The 17274-nt window shown below is 35.5% G+C and overlaps 1 protein-coding gene across 3 annotated transcripts; it reads left to right on the top strand.

Annotated features, from left to right (window-relative positions):
• Nucleotides 1-496: 496 nt before the first annotated feature.
• Nucleotides 497-17274, top strand: npy1r (neuropeptide Y receptor Y1). 3 transcript variants are annotated; one of them, XM_026204017.1, is made up of 3 exons: nucleotides 497-660; nucleotides 5157-5991; nucleotides 15293-17274. In XM_026204017.1, exons 2-3 carry the CDS (start codon nucleotides 5266-5268, stop codon nucleotides 15707-15709), a joined length of 1143 nt encoding a protein of 380 aa, XP_026059802.1. In that variant the 5' UTR covers nucleotides 497-660; nucleotides 5157-5265; the 3' UTR covers nucleotides 15710-17274. The 3 variants fall into 3 exon arrangements, with proteins under 3 accessions (XP_026059802.1, XP_026059805.1, XP_026059803.1); XM_026204020.1 differs by lacking the exon at nucleotides 497-660 and adding an exon at nucleotides 2689-3447; XM_026204018.1 differs by lacking the exon at nucleotides 497-660 and having other exon boundaries at nucleotides 5048-5991.

The following is a 17274-nucleotide window of genomic DNA, read 5'->3' as shown; positions in this document are numbered from 1 at the left end:
GTAATGGACCATGCGGGTCTCTACTGGTAATTGGTCACCTGCTATTGGTGGCTTATTAAAACGACTCAATCCTAATATCCCAAACACATTAGAGTAAAAAACATTTTTTAATGGTTAAAAGACGATGGTTTGTAATCTTTGTAATTACTGAAAACCATTAGAATTGTTGTATTGTTTTCTACAGTTGTTTTTTTTTCAGCAGGGTGGTATCTCCATCAACCTTTACGCAGCTATAGCCTACTGAAACAAGGCTCTGGATGTTTTACTAATTAAAAAAAAAAAAAGAAGAAGAAGAAGAAGAAAAAGAAAAAACACCGTGAACAACGCAACGATATTTCCACTATGAAAAGGAACCATGTGTTAATAAAGTGCAAACAACATTTAGGCTATCAAATGACAAAGCTTTAATAAAGACGTGAATAATTTTTCTACAAGAACTAGAGCAGTATCAGCAGCTCTTGAATAAGTGTCATGCTGTGAATGCATCACAGCGTCATACTTGGAATTGGTGGTGTTTGGTGCTCTCGGACAGCCATGTAGACCACGCGTGAGTAACGCTTGTGCAGAGGCGCAGTTGAGCAGATGTCAGTGCTACACACACACGTTCACTCACACACACTGATGGAGACTTCAGCTCTGGCCGCGCGTGAAGCGCCGCAGGTAAGTCTCTGGAACGCGCTTTTTTTGGAAACATGCTGAATCTCTCCACTCGATCGTCACTTTTTTTTTCTCCGTGCATGAAAATGCCATGTTATTATTTAAGAACAACCAGCCACGCAGTGCGATTCAATCTTCCTCACTATGGTTGATGTTATTTTGTGCGTCAATTCACTATAACACGTTTTGGCTTCAGGTGAAAACGCAGAGAAATCTTGGATAAATAGGTTGTTCATTTCATAATGCGTTGAAAATAAACTTTACAGGCTCAGAAGCGCGATAACCGACCGTAGCTATAGTGAACAAGAAGAAATGGAGCATTAGGGTATGAGGACTAAAGTACCTGCAGGACTTTGACCTGTTTACGATACACTAAATGAAAGCACTTAACTCCGGAGTTTGGAGGCTAAACGCGCAATAACTGATCTTAATGCTGTCATCGAAACTGTCTCTCCTGGGAACGAGAGAACATTGAGAAGATGCTTCGCGCCTAAATGTTCCCCTTGGATGGTCTTATCTTTCTCTTTGGGATGTAATTGCACATTTCAGATTGTTGAAAGGAGATATTAAGGTCTATATTTTGGTGAGCTCAAATCCTCTCTTTTTGTGTCTTATCAAGATTGTATTTCAACACTAGATACATATTATTGTAACTGCTGTCATACTCTGTGAATTTGTCTTTTATGGTGCTCTATAAATTCTTGGTGCAGACTGAAAATATCAAAGTTCATTTTGTGTCATCATTCTAGCCAAAGGATGTTTGATGCTATGTGTGTTATGAAAGACAGACAGAGGTGTTTTCTTTATATTTTAATACCGATTTGTACAATTTTACACTATGCATTGGGGATTTGATATCTGTGTTTCTGATATAGCCTATTATTTATATTTCCCCTTTAAATTTGCATCATTAGAGGTTTTTATAGTGCACCTGGTATAGAACATATACACACATGAGTAGGATCCAGTTTTACTATCTACTAGATTAGAAAACTAAAAAAATAAAAAAATCTGTTTTCTCCGACTTGCCTTCCCAATTTTCTCCTTCGCCTCTTCTGTCAGTCAATATGTCACTGTGTTGACCAAAATTGACCATACTAAGTCACAAAATATATATTTTTTAATGTTATAGAGTAGACAATCAACATATGGTCAATGAAATTACAAATATTACACCCTCAGTATAATAAAAAGTATGAATAATAGAGTATGTATAGTTTCTTATGTTGTTATGAACAATGTCTATCCCTGTTTAATGTTCAAGTGGAGCTTCATTTATATGTAAACTGTACAAATAATTATTTGTCATCTCATTAACATTTAGCTTTAATCATTTAGCAGATGTATTATTATTGGTGATTAATGTTTTCTCCGGCGGTTAACTTCTCGCGTTAACTGGAGATGTAACTTGATCTTGAAACAGATCAGTCTGACTCATAAACAAGTTGTTCAGTCTGATTTTTTTTTTTACTGAATCAGTTGGTTAATTGAAAAGACCCAAAATAATTTGTTCACTTGGTTTCGGAAATTTTTGAATATAGCGCACAATTACTACTTAAGATATAATTAAGATTCTTCATAAATCTCCTTTTTTATCTCAGAGAAAAACAACAGCATGCAGGTTTGGAACAACTTCATGGTGAGTAAATAATGGCGACATTTTTATTTTGGGGTGACCTATCGCGCTACACTAATGTGGACTACTGGCTTACTTAAGACAGTTGGGAATTACTTCTGTGGCTATAAACAATACAAGAAACCGTGGACACTATAGATCAAACAAAACATGTCAGATCCTAAAACAATGCACTGCAAGTAGGACTGGAACCTTGTTATATATCCACTGGTTGTTATTTGATGTTCATGAAGAAAAAATCTTTAGGAGAAGTCCAGTATATGACTGCAGAGAGAAGCTGTTTTACTGGAATATGGAGCAATGACATTCTGATAAAAAAAAAGTAAAAAAAAAAAAAAAAAAAAAAAAAAAACCTTATGCATGGATGAATCATTCACAACAAGATCAATACATTTAGAAAAGCGATAGTAGGATGAATTTCCATTTCATGCCAACTTAAACAGTGCAACTTGTCTGAGGTTTTGTGGCTGTTAAACAGATCTTTTCAAGAGACAAACAGACTTGTCAGATTGTCATTCAGTGAACACTCTATTCTAAGTCTTAAACCCAGATATGCTTTATGAATGCATTATACTGTACACCCAAGATACCCGAACAGCCAAGCAGCGTCTTGCACTTTCAAAAAACATCTAAAGGCATCTCTTCTGTGAACCCTCGACCCAATCCAATAACACTTTTCTTTCACTGTTTTCCCCTTTTATCCCTGTGCTAGCGTTTAGTTCTCTGAACAATCTTATTTTACCCCCTTCTTACCACCTCCTTATAAAGAATCACTACTCATTTTTAAGTCGCTTTGAATAAAAGGGTCTGCTAAATGATTCAAGACAAATGTCAGTGCGATAAGAGACTATTATTCACACAGTTTATGTATTAATGAGGTTCAGTTGGAACATTAATCACTAATAGGGTGTATTATTTGTCGTAGCGTTTGCCATCTGTTGTCCACCGTTAACTACCTTCAAACATTCCTTGAGTATTAAGTGACATTGTGTTTTTTGAGTGAGTTCTCAGTAGCTTATAATCTAATTTAACATTGCTGTAATACATTTTTAATACCCTGCACTCCTAATTAGATTTTCCCTTTACAGACATACAAAGGCAAATGAATGACTTCCGCTCCATCTTGACATTTAAGAGCCTGCTTCAAAATGCTGGTAAATTCCCTTTGTAGCCCAGTCTACTCTTAAGGTCACTTTGTGCAGAGTATTCCCTTGACGGTACCGTTCTGCAGAGCATGTGGACAGCCTGCCATTTAGCCACGGTCTACTGGGATTAGCCACCGTCTGCATATCCCATTGCAGTTCATGCACACGAGACTATTGTAATGTAAACGTATTGGCCTGCTATGAATGCAAAAGGTTAGTTAGAGATTCACAGCTGGGCTTCCAGTACTGTTTATGTTGTTTATATTCATACAATGTGTTTACAATAACTAAACATGTTGAATTATGAACCAGTGATTTTAGAGTTGAATTTGGCTGCTGAGAGAGAAGATAAGGGAGCCAGTGATGAAAGAACCAGAGACCTAAAAACAGGAGGCTTTGCCACCTCTGTTACCTTGACAACCTGCTTCTAACTCTGATATATAGACCAATGCAGGTCATTGATATAGTTTATGTCTGTGCTTATGTCTGGAAGTAAAACTATTTAGGATAAAGACGTATGGTTTGATTTACGTTTAGTTGCTTGTAATCATGAAAAATGTATAGTTATAACTAAGGTACATGCAACAAGTGTAAGTTTCTAGGGGTGTAATGGTACGTACTGTAATCATGCCGGTTTGGTACGTACCTCGGTTTTGATGTCAAGGTTCGGTATGGTTTTGTTACAGCAGGAGGAAAAAAATCAACAGAACTCCTTTTTAATACTTTAAACAGTTTTACTGAACAGATAGCTCTTTTTAAAAATAAATTCAGTTATAATTAACTGGTACTGGAAGTACATTTTCTTAGGGATAAAAATCTAGCAAGGAGTCCTTTTATGTTACTGTAAAGTTACAATTAACAACAGAGCCCAAAATGAAATTCAATTTCTATTTAGTTTTAAAAAATCAACACTCAACTTAAAAAATTGTATGCAAACGTTTAAATTGCACATAATGCAGTTTTTAAATGATCCAATATCTATGTTATTGAAATATAATAATTTACACAGTGGCTGCCTTCTTAACTTGTTTCATAACAGATTTATTTATTAAGCCTACATTAAATAATCAAGACATCACTGACATGTAAAGTATAATATAATGAGTATATAGGCCAATATTTGGTGAAATGCTCTTCTCTAGACTTGCCTGGGGTAAATTACATTTTGTTTGGAAGCTGTTTTATTGACATCTTCCGCAATCAAAACACTGATTGAGCGATAACATGAGTGTGTGTGTGCGCTTGTGTGGGTGTGTGTGGGTGTATGCATGGGCCAAAATCCAATGGTTTTATTCATTTCATTTATTCAGGAGTATTTGATGGCTTAATTAAAAAAAAAAAGAATCGAGTGCCAAATTCTTAATTAACTTCTCAATTCCATGCATATCATGCAGGTTTAATTAAAAAGCTTTTATTTATTATTTCGTAATTTTATTATATTGCCTGTGGAATGCTGTTGGATGATTTATAATTATTACACAATTAAATGTGTAGTACTTGCTCTTTCAAAGTGTAATATAAGTCTTAGAAATAAAGGTCAACAAGGCTAAGGTCAATAAAAAAGTGATGCTAGAAGATTAAAACAGCTCTTTATTAAATATGACTGAAGGGAACATTTATTGATTTTTATAACTGGATTGGTCCCTAATCAAACATGACCGTAGATACTGCCTTGTCTTTTTGAGTATCGATTGAAATGTTTTCTTATGTCTCCACAGTGTGTCGTCAGAATTACTAAAACATGGTCCTGGAAAAGTTGTTACCTGAAAGGAAGTTGTCTATGATCACTTGATATAAACCAACACCAACTGCATAGGAGGTGGAACAATGCCAGACTCCGCCCTCTCTCCACCAGTTCCACCAATCACTGCTCTGAACTGCTCTTTGGATGCATCGAATTGCTCCTTTGCTAACCTCTCCACAATCGCGTATGGCGACGAGTGCTATGGCAGCCACTCTTTGTTCGTTGTGATGGCCATTGCTTACAGTGCTGTGGTACTTTTGGGTGTCATCGGCAACCTGGCTCTCATCCTTGTCATCGCACGGCAGCGGGAACTTCACAACGTCACAAACGTCCTAATCGCAAACCTCTCTGTTTCAGACCTGCTGATGTCCCTAGTCTGCCTGCCGTTCACCTTCATCTACACCTTCATGGACCACTGGGTGTTCGGCGCGGTCATGTGTAAACTCAACAGCCTGATCCAGTGCTGCTCCGTCTCGGTGTCCATCTTTTCCTTGGTTTTGATCGCCATTGAGAGACACCAGCTCATCCTACACCCTCGCGGATGGAGGCCAAGCCTGAACCACGCCTGTCTGGGCATCAGCCTCACTTGGGCCCTGGCCACCCTCACTGCAACACCCTTTCTGTTGTTCTCCAGGGTGACAGACGCCCCGCTGAAGCAGCTGCCCTCAGTGTTTCAGGAGCAGTACAGGGGAAAGGTGGTGTGTGTGGAGGAGTGGCCCTCCAGAGAAATCAAGCTCACCTACACCACTGGCATGCTGGTGCTGCAGTACATCACTCCTCTCACCTTCATCTTCATCTGTTACTTGAAGGTAAGACCAGAGAGACGAGTAGGAAGAGAACATGCTTTTTTGGGGCGTTAAATATTGGCACAAATACCAGTAATTTGAATCGCATTGCGTGATTCATTTTAATACTATCCTCCCATACATTTTGTGTCTGAAAGGGAAATTCCTACAAATGCTTATTCAATAAGGTCAGGTGCAAAAATAACTGTGTCCATACCTTTTCTTCGCTAATTCTTTAGTAAATCCCGACAGTACTATTTTAACTCCAAACGATGGTTTGCGTTAACGCAAGCTGTTTGTAAATCTGGCCTAATATGTGTAAGTCTGTGCCGTGTATGAATCATGTATACCTATGTTTGTACATATACAGTAGTACCATTCAAAAGTCTGAGGTCAGTTAGATCGCTTTTTTTTTTAAAGAAATTAATACTTTTATCCAGCACAGTGATGCATTCAGTTGTTGAAAAGTGATAGTGAACATTTCTACATTGTTAAAAAAAAACTATTTGAAATAAATGCTGTTCGTTTGATTTTATTTATTTATTTATTTTTATTAAAGAATCCTAAAAATAATGTTTTTCCCAAACGTATTAAGTAGCACAACTGTTTTCAAAATTGGTAATATAATTAAATGTTAATTAGAAATCAATATATGAGAATAATTTCTAAAGGATCGTGTGACACTGAAGACTGGCGTAATGGCTGCTGAAAATTCATCTTTGCCATCACAGGAATACAGAAATCTGTCTGTCTATTGTGTTCGTGCTGAATTGCAAAATACTTTTGCTGTTATCAAGGAAGGACAAGGGTAAGATTAGAGGCAGGTTTTGTGGTTTGGTTAGGTTTAAGGGGGTAAAAGAAGGGTAAACAATATATTTATAGATGTGATTACAGAAATGAATTACAGATGTAATTACAGGGGAGTACAATGTGTAACATAAGTATAATGTAATAACATGAACGTACACAATAAGTACAAATTATAAATTGAAATGTAAGTACATTGTATTTAAGGACACTCGATATAGAGTGGGGCTGATGAGAGAGAGAAAGAGAGAGAGATTTATACAGAGAATATATATTCAGTTCAATGAAATGAAATAATGAAAATTGTGTCATTTTATACCCTCAAAACTTGCTTGCTGTTATTTATTCCCTCCTGTGGAACGTTCACAAAGACATAAAAGCAAACAAATATACAGAACATATAGATCTTTTCCACAGTAATTTTAATACAAGTTTGGATTGGCCTTGTGCTGAAGTCATTTTTCACTGTTCACTAATCAGATACGCCATGTATGACGCATTCTGGACGTCAGCATCATCAGCCATCACTGGCCTCTTAACCAGTGTTGTGGGTAACGCGTTACAAAGTAACGCGTTAGAGTACTCTAATTACTTTTTTCCTGAAATTTGTAACTTAACGCGTTAGTTTCGTGCGTAAGTAATCAGTAACTTCGTTATTTTTTTAAAAAAAGTAATCCCCTATTTTAAGGAAAGGAAAATCCCGACTGCAGCCTGCTTTTTGTCAGACAGTAGTCCTAGGTCTACTGTGCCACCTGCGGATGTACAGTATCAGCGGAGCCGAAGCTCTGTGATCGTAAAGTCAATGGCTGTGATGCGTCTGTGCCTTGCGCCTGACCCTGTGTGTGTGTGTGGGGCTTTTTTTTTTTTTTTCGAACTCCCGGCAAGATAGCAGAGAGGACAGCGTTTGGTTTATGGAAGTACGCACATTATTTTAAATTTGTCAACGAAAAAGAAAAGAACATAACGGTAAAATGCACACTTTGCTTTGGTGAAAAGCTTCTGTCGACCGCCAAAAATTCTACCTCAAATTTAAGGCTACGTTTTAATCACTACTTTGAAGAGTAAATGTAAGAGGACTGTGTTAAAGCGAATTTAGGCTTGTGACTGTGAGTGTCACTTTAATAATAATTAGTTCGGCTATTAAGCGATTTGTCATTTGCCTGTGTGGCAGTGAAGGATTTAATTCGGTTTGTTTTCATTTTTGTTTGACAGGCAGCTGTTAATTTCTGTTAGATCGTTGGCTGGCTGGTTGTTCATCATTTCTAAATGGATTTAAATCTGCAAGCCTGTTTAAGGTTAAGTAAGCATAATTGTACTTTGATAACTGCATTATTTAAAGTTAAAGAAAAATCAGGAGTTATCTTGTGGTGCTCATAATATACAGTAGCCTAGGCTACCCGGGCTGGGTAACGTTAGGTGCGAATTTTGATTAATAATATGTTCTGTGATAATAAATAAATAAAACGCCATGTGGAATAGCCGATTGCTGACTGTCTTTCCTGTTATTGTTATCCTGCAGTGTTAATTTAGTCGGATGACTGACGTTATTCATTGTCGGGAGTCACGACTTCTAGGTGCATTTAAAGGGGCCGGGGGCTGTGTCTGTCATGTGTGAGCCGCTGCAAACGGCTTTTAATTTTTGGTAACGCATGAGTACTCTAACGCGTTACTTTTATGAATAGGTAACGCTGTATCATAACTGATTACTTTTAATTGATGGTAACGTTGTAACCTAACTAACTACTTTCCAAAGTAACTATACCCAACACTGCTCTTAACAAAATGTCATGATGTAGGACCCTTGACATCATCACAGGAATCATAGGCAAAATATGATTTGCTGTGGAGATCAACATTGTCAGGAAGTAATTTACTTAAATTATGGTCTGTTCCTCACAAAAAGCTATTATGACTTCAGAAGGGTTGGCATGTAGTGCATGAATCATTCAGACCACTTTAATTCAATTCAAGTTTATTATATTTTTTATTTACTAATTATTCAATAATTCATTGTTGTCTTTTTTTTTAGCTTGAAGTCTGTGGTCGTTATGATGAACAGTTACTTTATGGAAAAGATCAATATTGCAATTCTCTGAAAATAAACATACAGGTTTACAATTTCACAAGGAGGAGTAATGACAGAAATTTCTGAGAGTCTGTTTTTTTTTGTTTTATCTCATTGCTGTCTCTGTGAGAACAAATTAAGCCATTTTAGTCTTATAAAAGTTTCATATGTTATTCATATTTCCTTTGGGTTTACCTCAGAATACTACATGAAATTGAAAAGTAGATTTTCCCTCGAATAATGTATTGTTTTTTGGAGTGCTAGAGGAACGCTCATCTCTCTCAGTCAGTTAGAAGACACTCTGTAGGCTGTTAAGAGCCCAATTTATTCTGTATTCTTATATCAGTCTGAAAAGAACAGAACAAATCCCTCCTACAACATCCTGACTGCTGTATCACAGTCTAGTATACGTCTCTTGTGGAAAACTATGATATTAAAGTATATGTACTGTACATGCTTGTTGCTCTTTTCCTGTCCCTGGAGAGTTCAGCTTATGTCTGACCGGGGAGGTTAGAGGTGGGTGAGACGTCACTGAGAGCTTTGCAGTTTGACATTTATTCAGGCTTATTAAGTGGGTTTGGTTCTTATTTATAAATGTTAAGCTGGCATACTTGATAGATTTCAATTTAATAGTCAGTGGTTATCTGTCAGAAGAGGCGCAAGACGCTCAAACTCCCCAAACCTTTGTCAAGTACAGTGATAAATGAACTGGTTTTTAGCAGTCTCTTAGTAATGTGCATGAATCAGATGTGTAGAATGTGTCAAAAAAATGTATTTAGATTTTTTCTTTCATGTAGCCAGGGGTTTTCAGACTTTTTTGATGCCACCAAAATATGATGAATGTGATCATGTAAGGGACCCCCGTAGTAAAATACATATTTTATGATCTTATTCAGGTATGTTTTATTTTATTTTATTTTAATTAAATAGTTTTACTAAGGCTAGTTCTAAAATATTATCTTGAAAATATTTACTATTTATCTACTTTTACAATAATGCTAGATTTATAAACCGTATATATAATATTTTAAACACTATCAAATATACCATTAAACACAAGGGCTGTCAATACAATAAAATAAGATAGATTAATTGTATGATTTCCATAAGCAGGATGAAATCCAATTGTGTAAATTTGTTAAATTGTTTTGTTTTAAGGATATTTAATGGATATTTTAATCCTGCCAGCCCTTAAATACATTTTGTAAACCCAATTTCTATTGAATTTTCGACTGACTCTTAGGCATCCTCTTGCACAGCATACTTCCACCATGGTAAATGATGCGTTATACATTTCAGTAACAAGACACTTTATAAAGCCCTAAGCAAAAAAAAAGCACAAGAGTCAGTCAGTATTTGACCTAGTAACTGTGATGCGAACGGCTGACTTGGAATTCAAGTCAATGTGAGATTCTCTATGTCTGACTTTTTACTCTTTACTCTGTTTACCATTATCTTTTTTTTTTTTTTTTTTACTTTCAGTTAAAGCTTCATAATATTTATAAAGCTATTTAAGATGAAGTAAATGATGTATGTTTTTATCCAGACTGATTGTCCTCAATGGAAACTGATACAAAACTAGTTGAATATTATAGCAGTCTCACAAATACAATCATAAATGCACACACACACACACAAACAAAAATGCATTTCTCTACAATTCTGCTGTATTGTATAAAGATTATTGCTGAGTTTTTTTTTGTCCTAGAATCCAGTAGCTTTAGACATAGTTCAGTGAAACAGAGTGTATTTTCTGACTGAACATGACCAGCAGCCAACATGACCTGCCACATCAGCTCATTGCCAACATGAACCCAGTACTGCTGCAGGATTTGAGAGAAAAGAGAGAGGGTGGGATTGGTCAGAGAATGGCAAAATAAATGAGTAAGAGGGAGACAGAAGATGAGAAGAAAGGGTCTGTGCAAAAACTGATCATTTAAAAATTCAAAGACCCCCAAGATCACAAGGATGAGTCATAATGGCTCATCCACAAGGGGTACAAAAATAGAAGTAATAATAATAAAAAACAAAACCAAAACAAAGATATGCTGTAATACAAAGGATTCAAACCTTTATGATGTGTAATGAATGGCGTAAATGGGAAGGAGGATTCATGTGACAAGCTCCCACTTCTCAGTAATGAGTTTAATATGGAGATTGTTATGTTGTAAAAATGAAAATGCGTGTGTGGGGTGACAGAATGAGCATCCTGCCATCATTATGACGATGGCTCACTGTTCAGATTGTCAAGTGCTGTTGAGCGTTTGTTGGTGTTCAAGTGAGATGACCGAGTTTTGTCAAGGATGCTTGTCACTTTTACACCCAATTAACCACGGGAGGTTAGTTCAAAAATGGAACAGCACTTAACACCCACATGCACACATATCCAAATTTGTCTCATTCGTTCTCTTCCCCTCTTCCTCACTTGTGTTTTTCCCATCTCTGCCGCTGTCGTTTTAAAAATGGTGCTTTTTTGCATCACAGAAAGCAAAAGCACTTTTCACACTCTTGCAAGTTTATTCAATTTGTTGAGCAGTGGAAACAGAAATTTTGTCATTTTTATGAAAGCTATGAAAACCCACTTCTACCATTATGTATTTTGTCTGATAACATGCTGGGATTGAAACGATGGTGACGGAAATCACATTTTGGTGTCTCATTTGTCTCATTTCAAGACCAATTTTTTTTAGGTAGCTTTTCCTAAATGCACCGTAATAAAAAAAAATAAAAAAAAAATTCATCCGATTTTCTAATTTTCTAAATCTTGAAACGAAGCACAAAAATATCCACAAATAATACTTACATAGATTTTTCATTGTTATGCATACATCATGTTTCATATTTCATATCAATCATCTTCATCTGGTAAAAAATAAGAATACTGACTTCTTATGACAATGTAAAAAAAAAATCTTTAAACAGCTATATTTTTGTAGTAATTGGCTTTTTTTACACTGTCAATACCAACATGCTTTATGAATGGACTGAGATACAAAAAATCATATTTTGACATTGGATTTTCATAGTTTAGGATTAAAACAAGGGTAAAACAATTAAATCTATGCAAATGTAAATGATGGAGTACTGTAAAATGTTTCCAAAACCTTTATATAACAAAAAGAAAAGTGTTACCTTTTAATAATGGCAAATAAATGTGCTCAGATATTCACGTTATTTAAATCAGACTTATTTGACATCATAATTACTTCAAATTCACCACAATATTTCAAATATGCTACTCACTGACAGCATTGTTAGTAGATTTTGATTTATTTTGTAATGTGATCTCAAAATGGCCATTTACCAGCCCATTAATCACCCTGGACTATATTTTGGTCTATCTTGATCTATCACTACCATAGAGGATGACTAAAGCATTTATATTCAGTTGGATCCTTAGGTGCTACTGTCATCCAACCATCCTACGGTCCAGTACTGCAGAATGTGACGCCAACAAAGATTCTGGCTGTCCGGTCAGGGCAGCAACTGTCGGATTGCATCAGATCAGTCTCTCTCTCTCTCTCTGTATGAGCCAACGACTTCATGAGTCCTAATGACTGAGGGACTTTTTTTGTTCAGCTGTCAGTAAAATCGACCTAGAATCACATTTAATCAGCCCACTAAACACAGCCAGCTTTCCATGGAAATGATTTGGATATGGAGTCAAACCTACAAGTTGCATACCATACTGTATACAGATTCACTGTTTCAGTCTGGCTAATGTTGGCTTTCAGATTTGAGCTGAAGTAAATAATAAGTTCTGAACACATACATCTCAGTCTGCGTATTCATTCTTTCTCTCTCGCTCTCTGCCTCTGGGTTTTGTGTCATGCAGTTATTTCAGGTCACAGGACTCTGTGCCAGCGTTGCCATTCATCAAATGAAGAGAGAGAATGAAAAACGGAGGAAAAGAAGGAGGCTGGAGTCAGTTGTGCTTGCAAGATTCTGATCTGTGCGCGTCTAATGAACTAATGATTAATTAATTCATCTTGTCGTGCTAATAAGGCATGCAAATGCACATGCACTGGGTGGAGCTTGTACAGATGTTCTGTTCTAAGTGGACGGAGTGTTCTTCCTTCTATCAGTAGGAAAGAAAAACAAGGTTTTTGAGAACGGCATAGCTGCTCTGTCCCATAGCTATCCAAATTATTACATTGGTTTTTATTTATCGAAAATTTTGAGGGAAATGTTGAAATCTGGTTCATCTTGTGCAATCTAAATGGCCTTTTGGAGCCAAATAAGCTTTTGCAAAAGATAACATTATGGGACATATTTAATATGATATGCAAATGACATAATGAGAGTATCAGAATACAATAATGATCTCATCAAAACAAAAATGCTTGGTTACTTGCTTTAACACAATTTCTGTTTGTGAGTTACTATTTTACTTGTGTGTTTACTGGAAATGTTTGAAAAAGTTTCTATAGATATTTATATATCAGTGTTATTTTAGTATTATTTAAATAATATTATAATATTAATATTTGACCTTTGTATAATATATAATGACCTTTTTTTGTTTCATATTTATTAAATTATTTTACTAAAGTTTAAACTTTAATTAAGTCTTTCAATTATTGTTATTTTAGTACTAGATTTAGTCTTTTTTTTTCAGTTAGTTTCCAAGGGAACATTTATTTATTTATTTGTTTGTTAACTAAGACTAGATAAATTGATTATTTTTGGTCTAGCCCCCATGAATTCTTAAATATATATGGGGGTTAGACCTATAAACCTTTCTAGCACAGGGCCCCTAAATGTATGTCATTGTTTAATGGTTTGTACATGGTGCTGGATGCTCAAAAATATGTTATATTGTGCCATTAAATATTTGTATTTAAAAAATGCTTGACTAAAAATATTTAGTTAGAATTGAATATTTTTGAATAGTCATCAATGGGGAGATATGCTCTTTATAGAACAGATTCCAATATCTACCAACAAGAACTAAGTCAATGCAAAGCAGCAATAACTTAACCTTTTGGGTCGGACCCCTGCCTCCCAGCCCATCTTTTCATTTGAACTGTCTTCTCTTTGGTGTTAGAGTGGAACAAGAGAAATCTCTTTGCATTTGCTTTGATTTGTTTTTGGCAAGTTCAGTGTGCTTACTGAGGCACTTTAACAGTCTCTGACAACAGAGTGACATTGTAACGCCATTATATAACTTGCAATATTGTGTTTGTGGTGCTTAAAGAGTGTTCTGTTTGTATTCTGTCTGTCAATTTGTGTTGACTCAATAATACAAAAGACACAGAGCCTGAACACACACACACACACACACACAAAGATCATCATCTGAAATGTCAGAGCAGCTTTTCCCCTACTGTGTTTTTAATGATGGTTTGCCCTCAGGTCAGCTATAGTTTATGAGCTTCGGCGAGCGTGTCATAGGGTTGTTTACTGTGGTTGTTGGTGGAGGGAGTTGATTTTAGACTGCAGATCTAATTAAAGTATATAGTAAATATGTATTCATAAAATCCTTTTGATGAAGATCATGCACATTAAAATCCACTTTGGACCATTATTTTCATGACTTTTTTTTAAAGGCCTTTTATGTATAAACTTTTACTTTTGTCCAAGACCTAGATTTTATTAACAATATGTCATAGCTAAAGACATAAATCATAAATGCAGTTCATAAAAATCATAAAAGAGAATTCATAATAATAAATATTGTTTGAAACTGTATAAAAATCATATTAACATAAACTTTTAAACATTTAAATATTTCAAGTGTGAACTTTTTTAAACTATCAATAAAATATGACTCAACTATTCATTATGGATACATAACAATACATTAAAAATGTAATTAATACAAATAAAATCTCTCTCTCTCTGACATTAACCTTATCAAAACAAAGGATTCGCTTTATTCCAAAAATGTGGTGGAAATTGTCATAACTTTCAGAAAAAGTAAAAGAAATGGCAGAATTTCTCTCTATATTGAAATAAATATATTGGGGGAAAAAATATATAAATAATTATCTAAACGTCCAAAGGGCCAATATTTAAAAAAACACCCATTTTGTATTTATTTATTTATTTTTTAATAAGCTACTCTTAATTCACTTTATACACAAAATATGTCTCAGTTGTTTAATGCATTGTACATCTGCATTGATACACAATGTAACTGAACAAAATGTTCCATTACTATTTCTAATTTAGTAAGGATATATGTATCCTCTTGAATATTATTTGTAATATGCAGTATATTTTTTTAAGATTTATTCCTTTATAACTAAAAGAAAAAATCTTAATTTAATGGTAATTTATGTTCACTGTGGTCAAGTTATAGTTTTTAGTCCATTTGAAATTGTAGGAGTGAATATAATAATCATTTTCTAAATGTCCACTGGGCCAAAAGTGTTCATACTGTAATTGAAGAAACACTCTCATATATGAATAAATAATTGTTTATCTCTTCCCCTCTTCTCTTCCACTCAGATCTACACACGTCTGCAGCGGCGTAATAACATGAGGGACAGATTACGTGAAAACAAATACCGTAGCAGTGAGACTAAACGGATTAACATCATGCTCTTTTCCATTGTCGTGGCATTTGCGGTTTGCTGGCTCCCGTTGAACGTCTTTAACGCTGTCATCGACTGGAACCATGAAGTGGCTATGAACTGTACTCACAATCTCCTGTTCTCGCTGTGTCACTTGACTGCCATGTGCTCGGTCTGCATTAACCCAGTGTTCTACGGGTTCCTAAACCGCAACTTCCAGCGTGACCTCCGGTCCTTCCGACTCTGCAAGATTGTGTCAGCACGGGAGAATGAATATGACATGGTTGCAATGTCTACTATTCATACAGATGTGTCCAAGATGTCACTGAAAATTAGTAGCTTAGATCTCTAGTATAGTTTCTTATTCATTATACATGTCTGTGTTCTGAAAAATGCATCTCTTTAGATTTAGCTCAAAAGTGTGCATTTACAATAAGAGTGATTGCTAGTAAACGTAACAATTGATGTCAGGACGATTGCTGCAACTATTTTCCAAGCTTTGTATTATAGTATGTTGGTAAAATTGTAAATACAAAATCAAGCAAGGATGCTCAATACATTTCATGCGAACATCCTGTGTCCCACATCAGTGAGGCCTCATGGGGACCGAGTCAATGTCTGAAGACATAACAGAAATTGTATGAGGCTCAGACGAGTGGACTGCGCTTTGATCACTAGGATGAAATCTTCTGGCTGCGTGAAAATTAATGCAAAGCCCAAGAGGTCCCAAATTCAAAGATGGATTTAAATGTATAATGAATGTCAGATGTGACTTTTAAGAGAAACTCCGAAGTGTTGAAACCCAAACTAAATTGATTTTCTTCTTATTCCTTTGACAAACCAAGCCTGCAGGAAGTAAAAAGCCTGTTTTTAAGAGGCATTCACATGAGCAGCAATTTGCAGGAACAAAGTGACCTGACATTGTTCATTTTCAGAGACTTTGCGATTTCTGATGTCACGAGTGACAGCGACTGTTGGCGATGAGACAAAGCTGTGCAGAGCGGCTTGGCAACCTCCAGCCATTGAAATGCTGTCAGTGTGAACAAGGCTGTTGTGCAATTGCTCACAGTGGTTTATTTTAAACCAGGGTGTCCAGTTCTGCTCCTTGAAGGCCAATGTCCTGCAGAGTTTAGATCCATACCATAATTAAACCAGAATTAAAACACACCAGAATCAAGGTCTTTGGAAAGGATTGGGTAGACCTTCTTTAATCAGTTTTGTGTTTGTTCTGTTTTGTTACTTTCAATCCATATTACACACAAACAAACTAATAAGAATGTGTTAGTATAGTTTAATAAATGTACATCTTCAGTGATGCATAATGATTGTAATAGCTTTGCTATTTCTAATTTGTTACGTTATATGTGATATACTATTGCTTATTGACAGATTTTCAGTATACTTTTTTGATTTATTCCTTCATAATAAGAATAATTTTTTTTTATCCAAAACAGCTGATGATTTAATGCCTCCACCACTTGTTTTATGGCCACTGTGGTCATTGAAGTTTAAGTTTTAAGACATTAAAAGTGTAGTAGCAAAAATATTTTTTGATTATTACCCTCTGAAATTGCTAAATGATAAATAAAGACCATTGAAGTTTTATCAAGGTCCTCTATTGCCGAGCAGACTATCATGCTCTGCTGTTGGGATTTTGCCAACATCAATGATTGATCAGCTCTAAATTACCGCAACAACATAATCAGAAAAATATCAACCCAGTACAAAAGAGTCCCAGATTACAAAGCAATGCAGTGATAGAGATTTGCCATGGCATGATTATGTTTGTGCATGGTAGGTCACTGTGCTTTTTGCATACAGAATGTTCCTGTATACATAACTATTTCATTTGCTGGAGATATCGTTTAATCTTTTTGGATTTCAGATTTCAATTTTCCCATGTTTGTTCATTTTAGC

This window comes from Carassius auratus, chromosome 26 (genome assembly GCF_003368295.1).
Source record: "Carassius auratus strain Wakin chromosome 26, ASM336829v1, whole genome shotgun sequence".
Taxonomy (NCBI): domain Eukaryota; kingdom Metazoa; phylum Chordata; class Actinopteri; order Cypriniformes; family Cyprinidae; genus Carassius; species Carassius auratus.
Note: the sequence above shows the minus strand (reverse complement) of the source record. Positions and strands in the feature narration are given on the sequence as shown.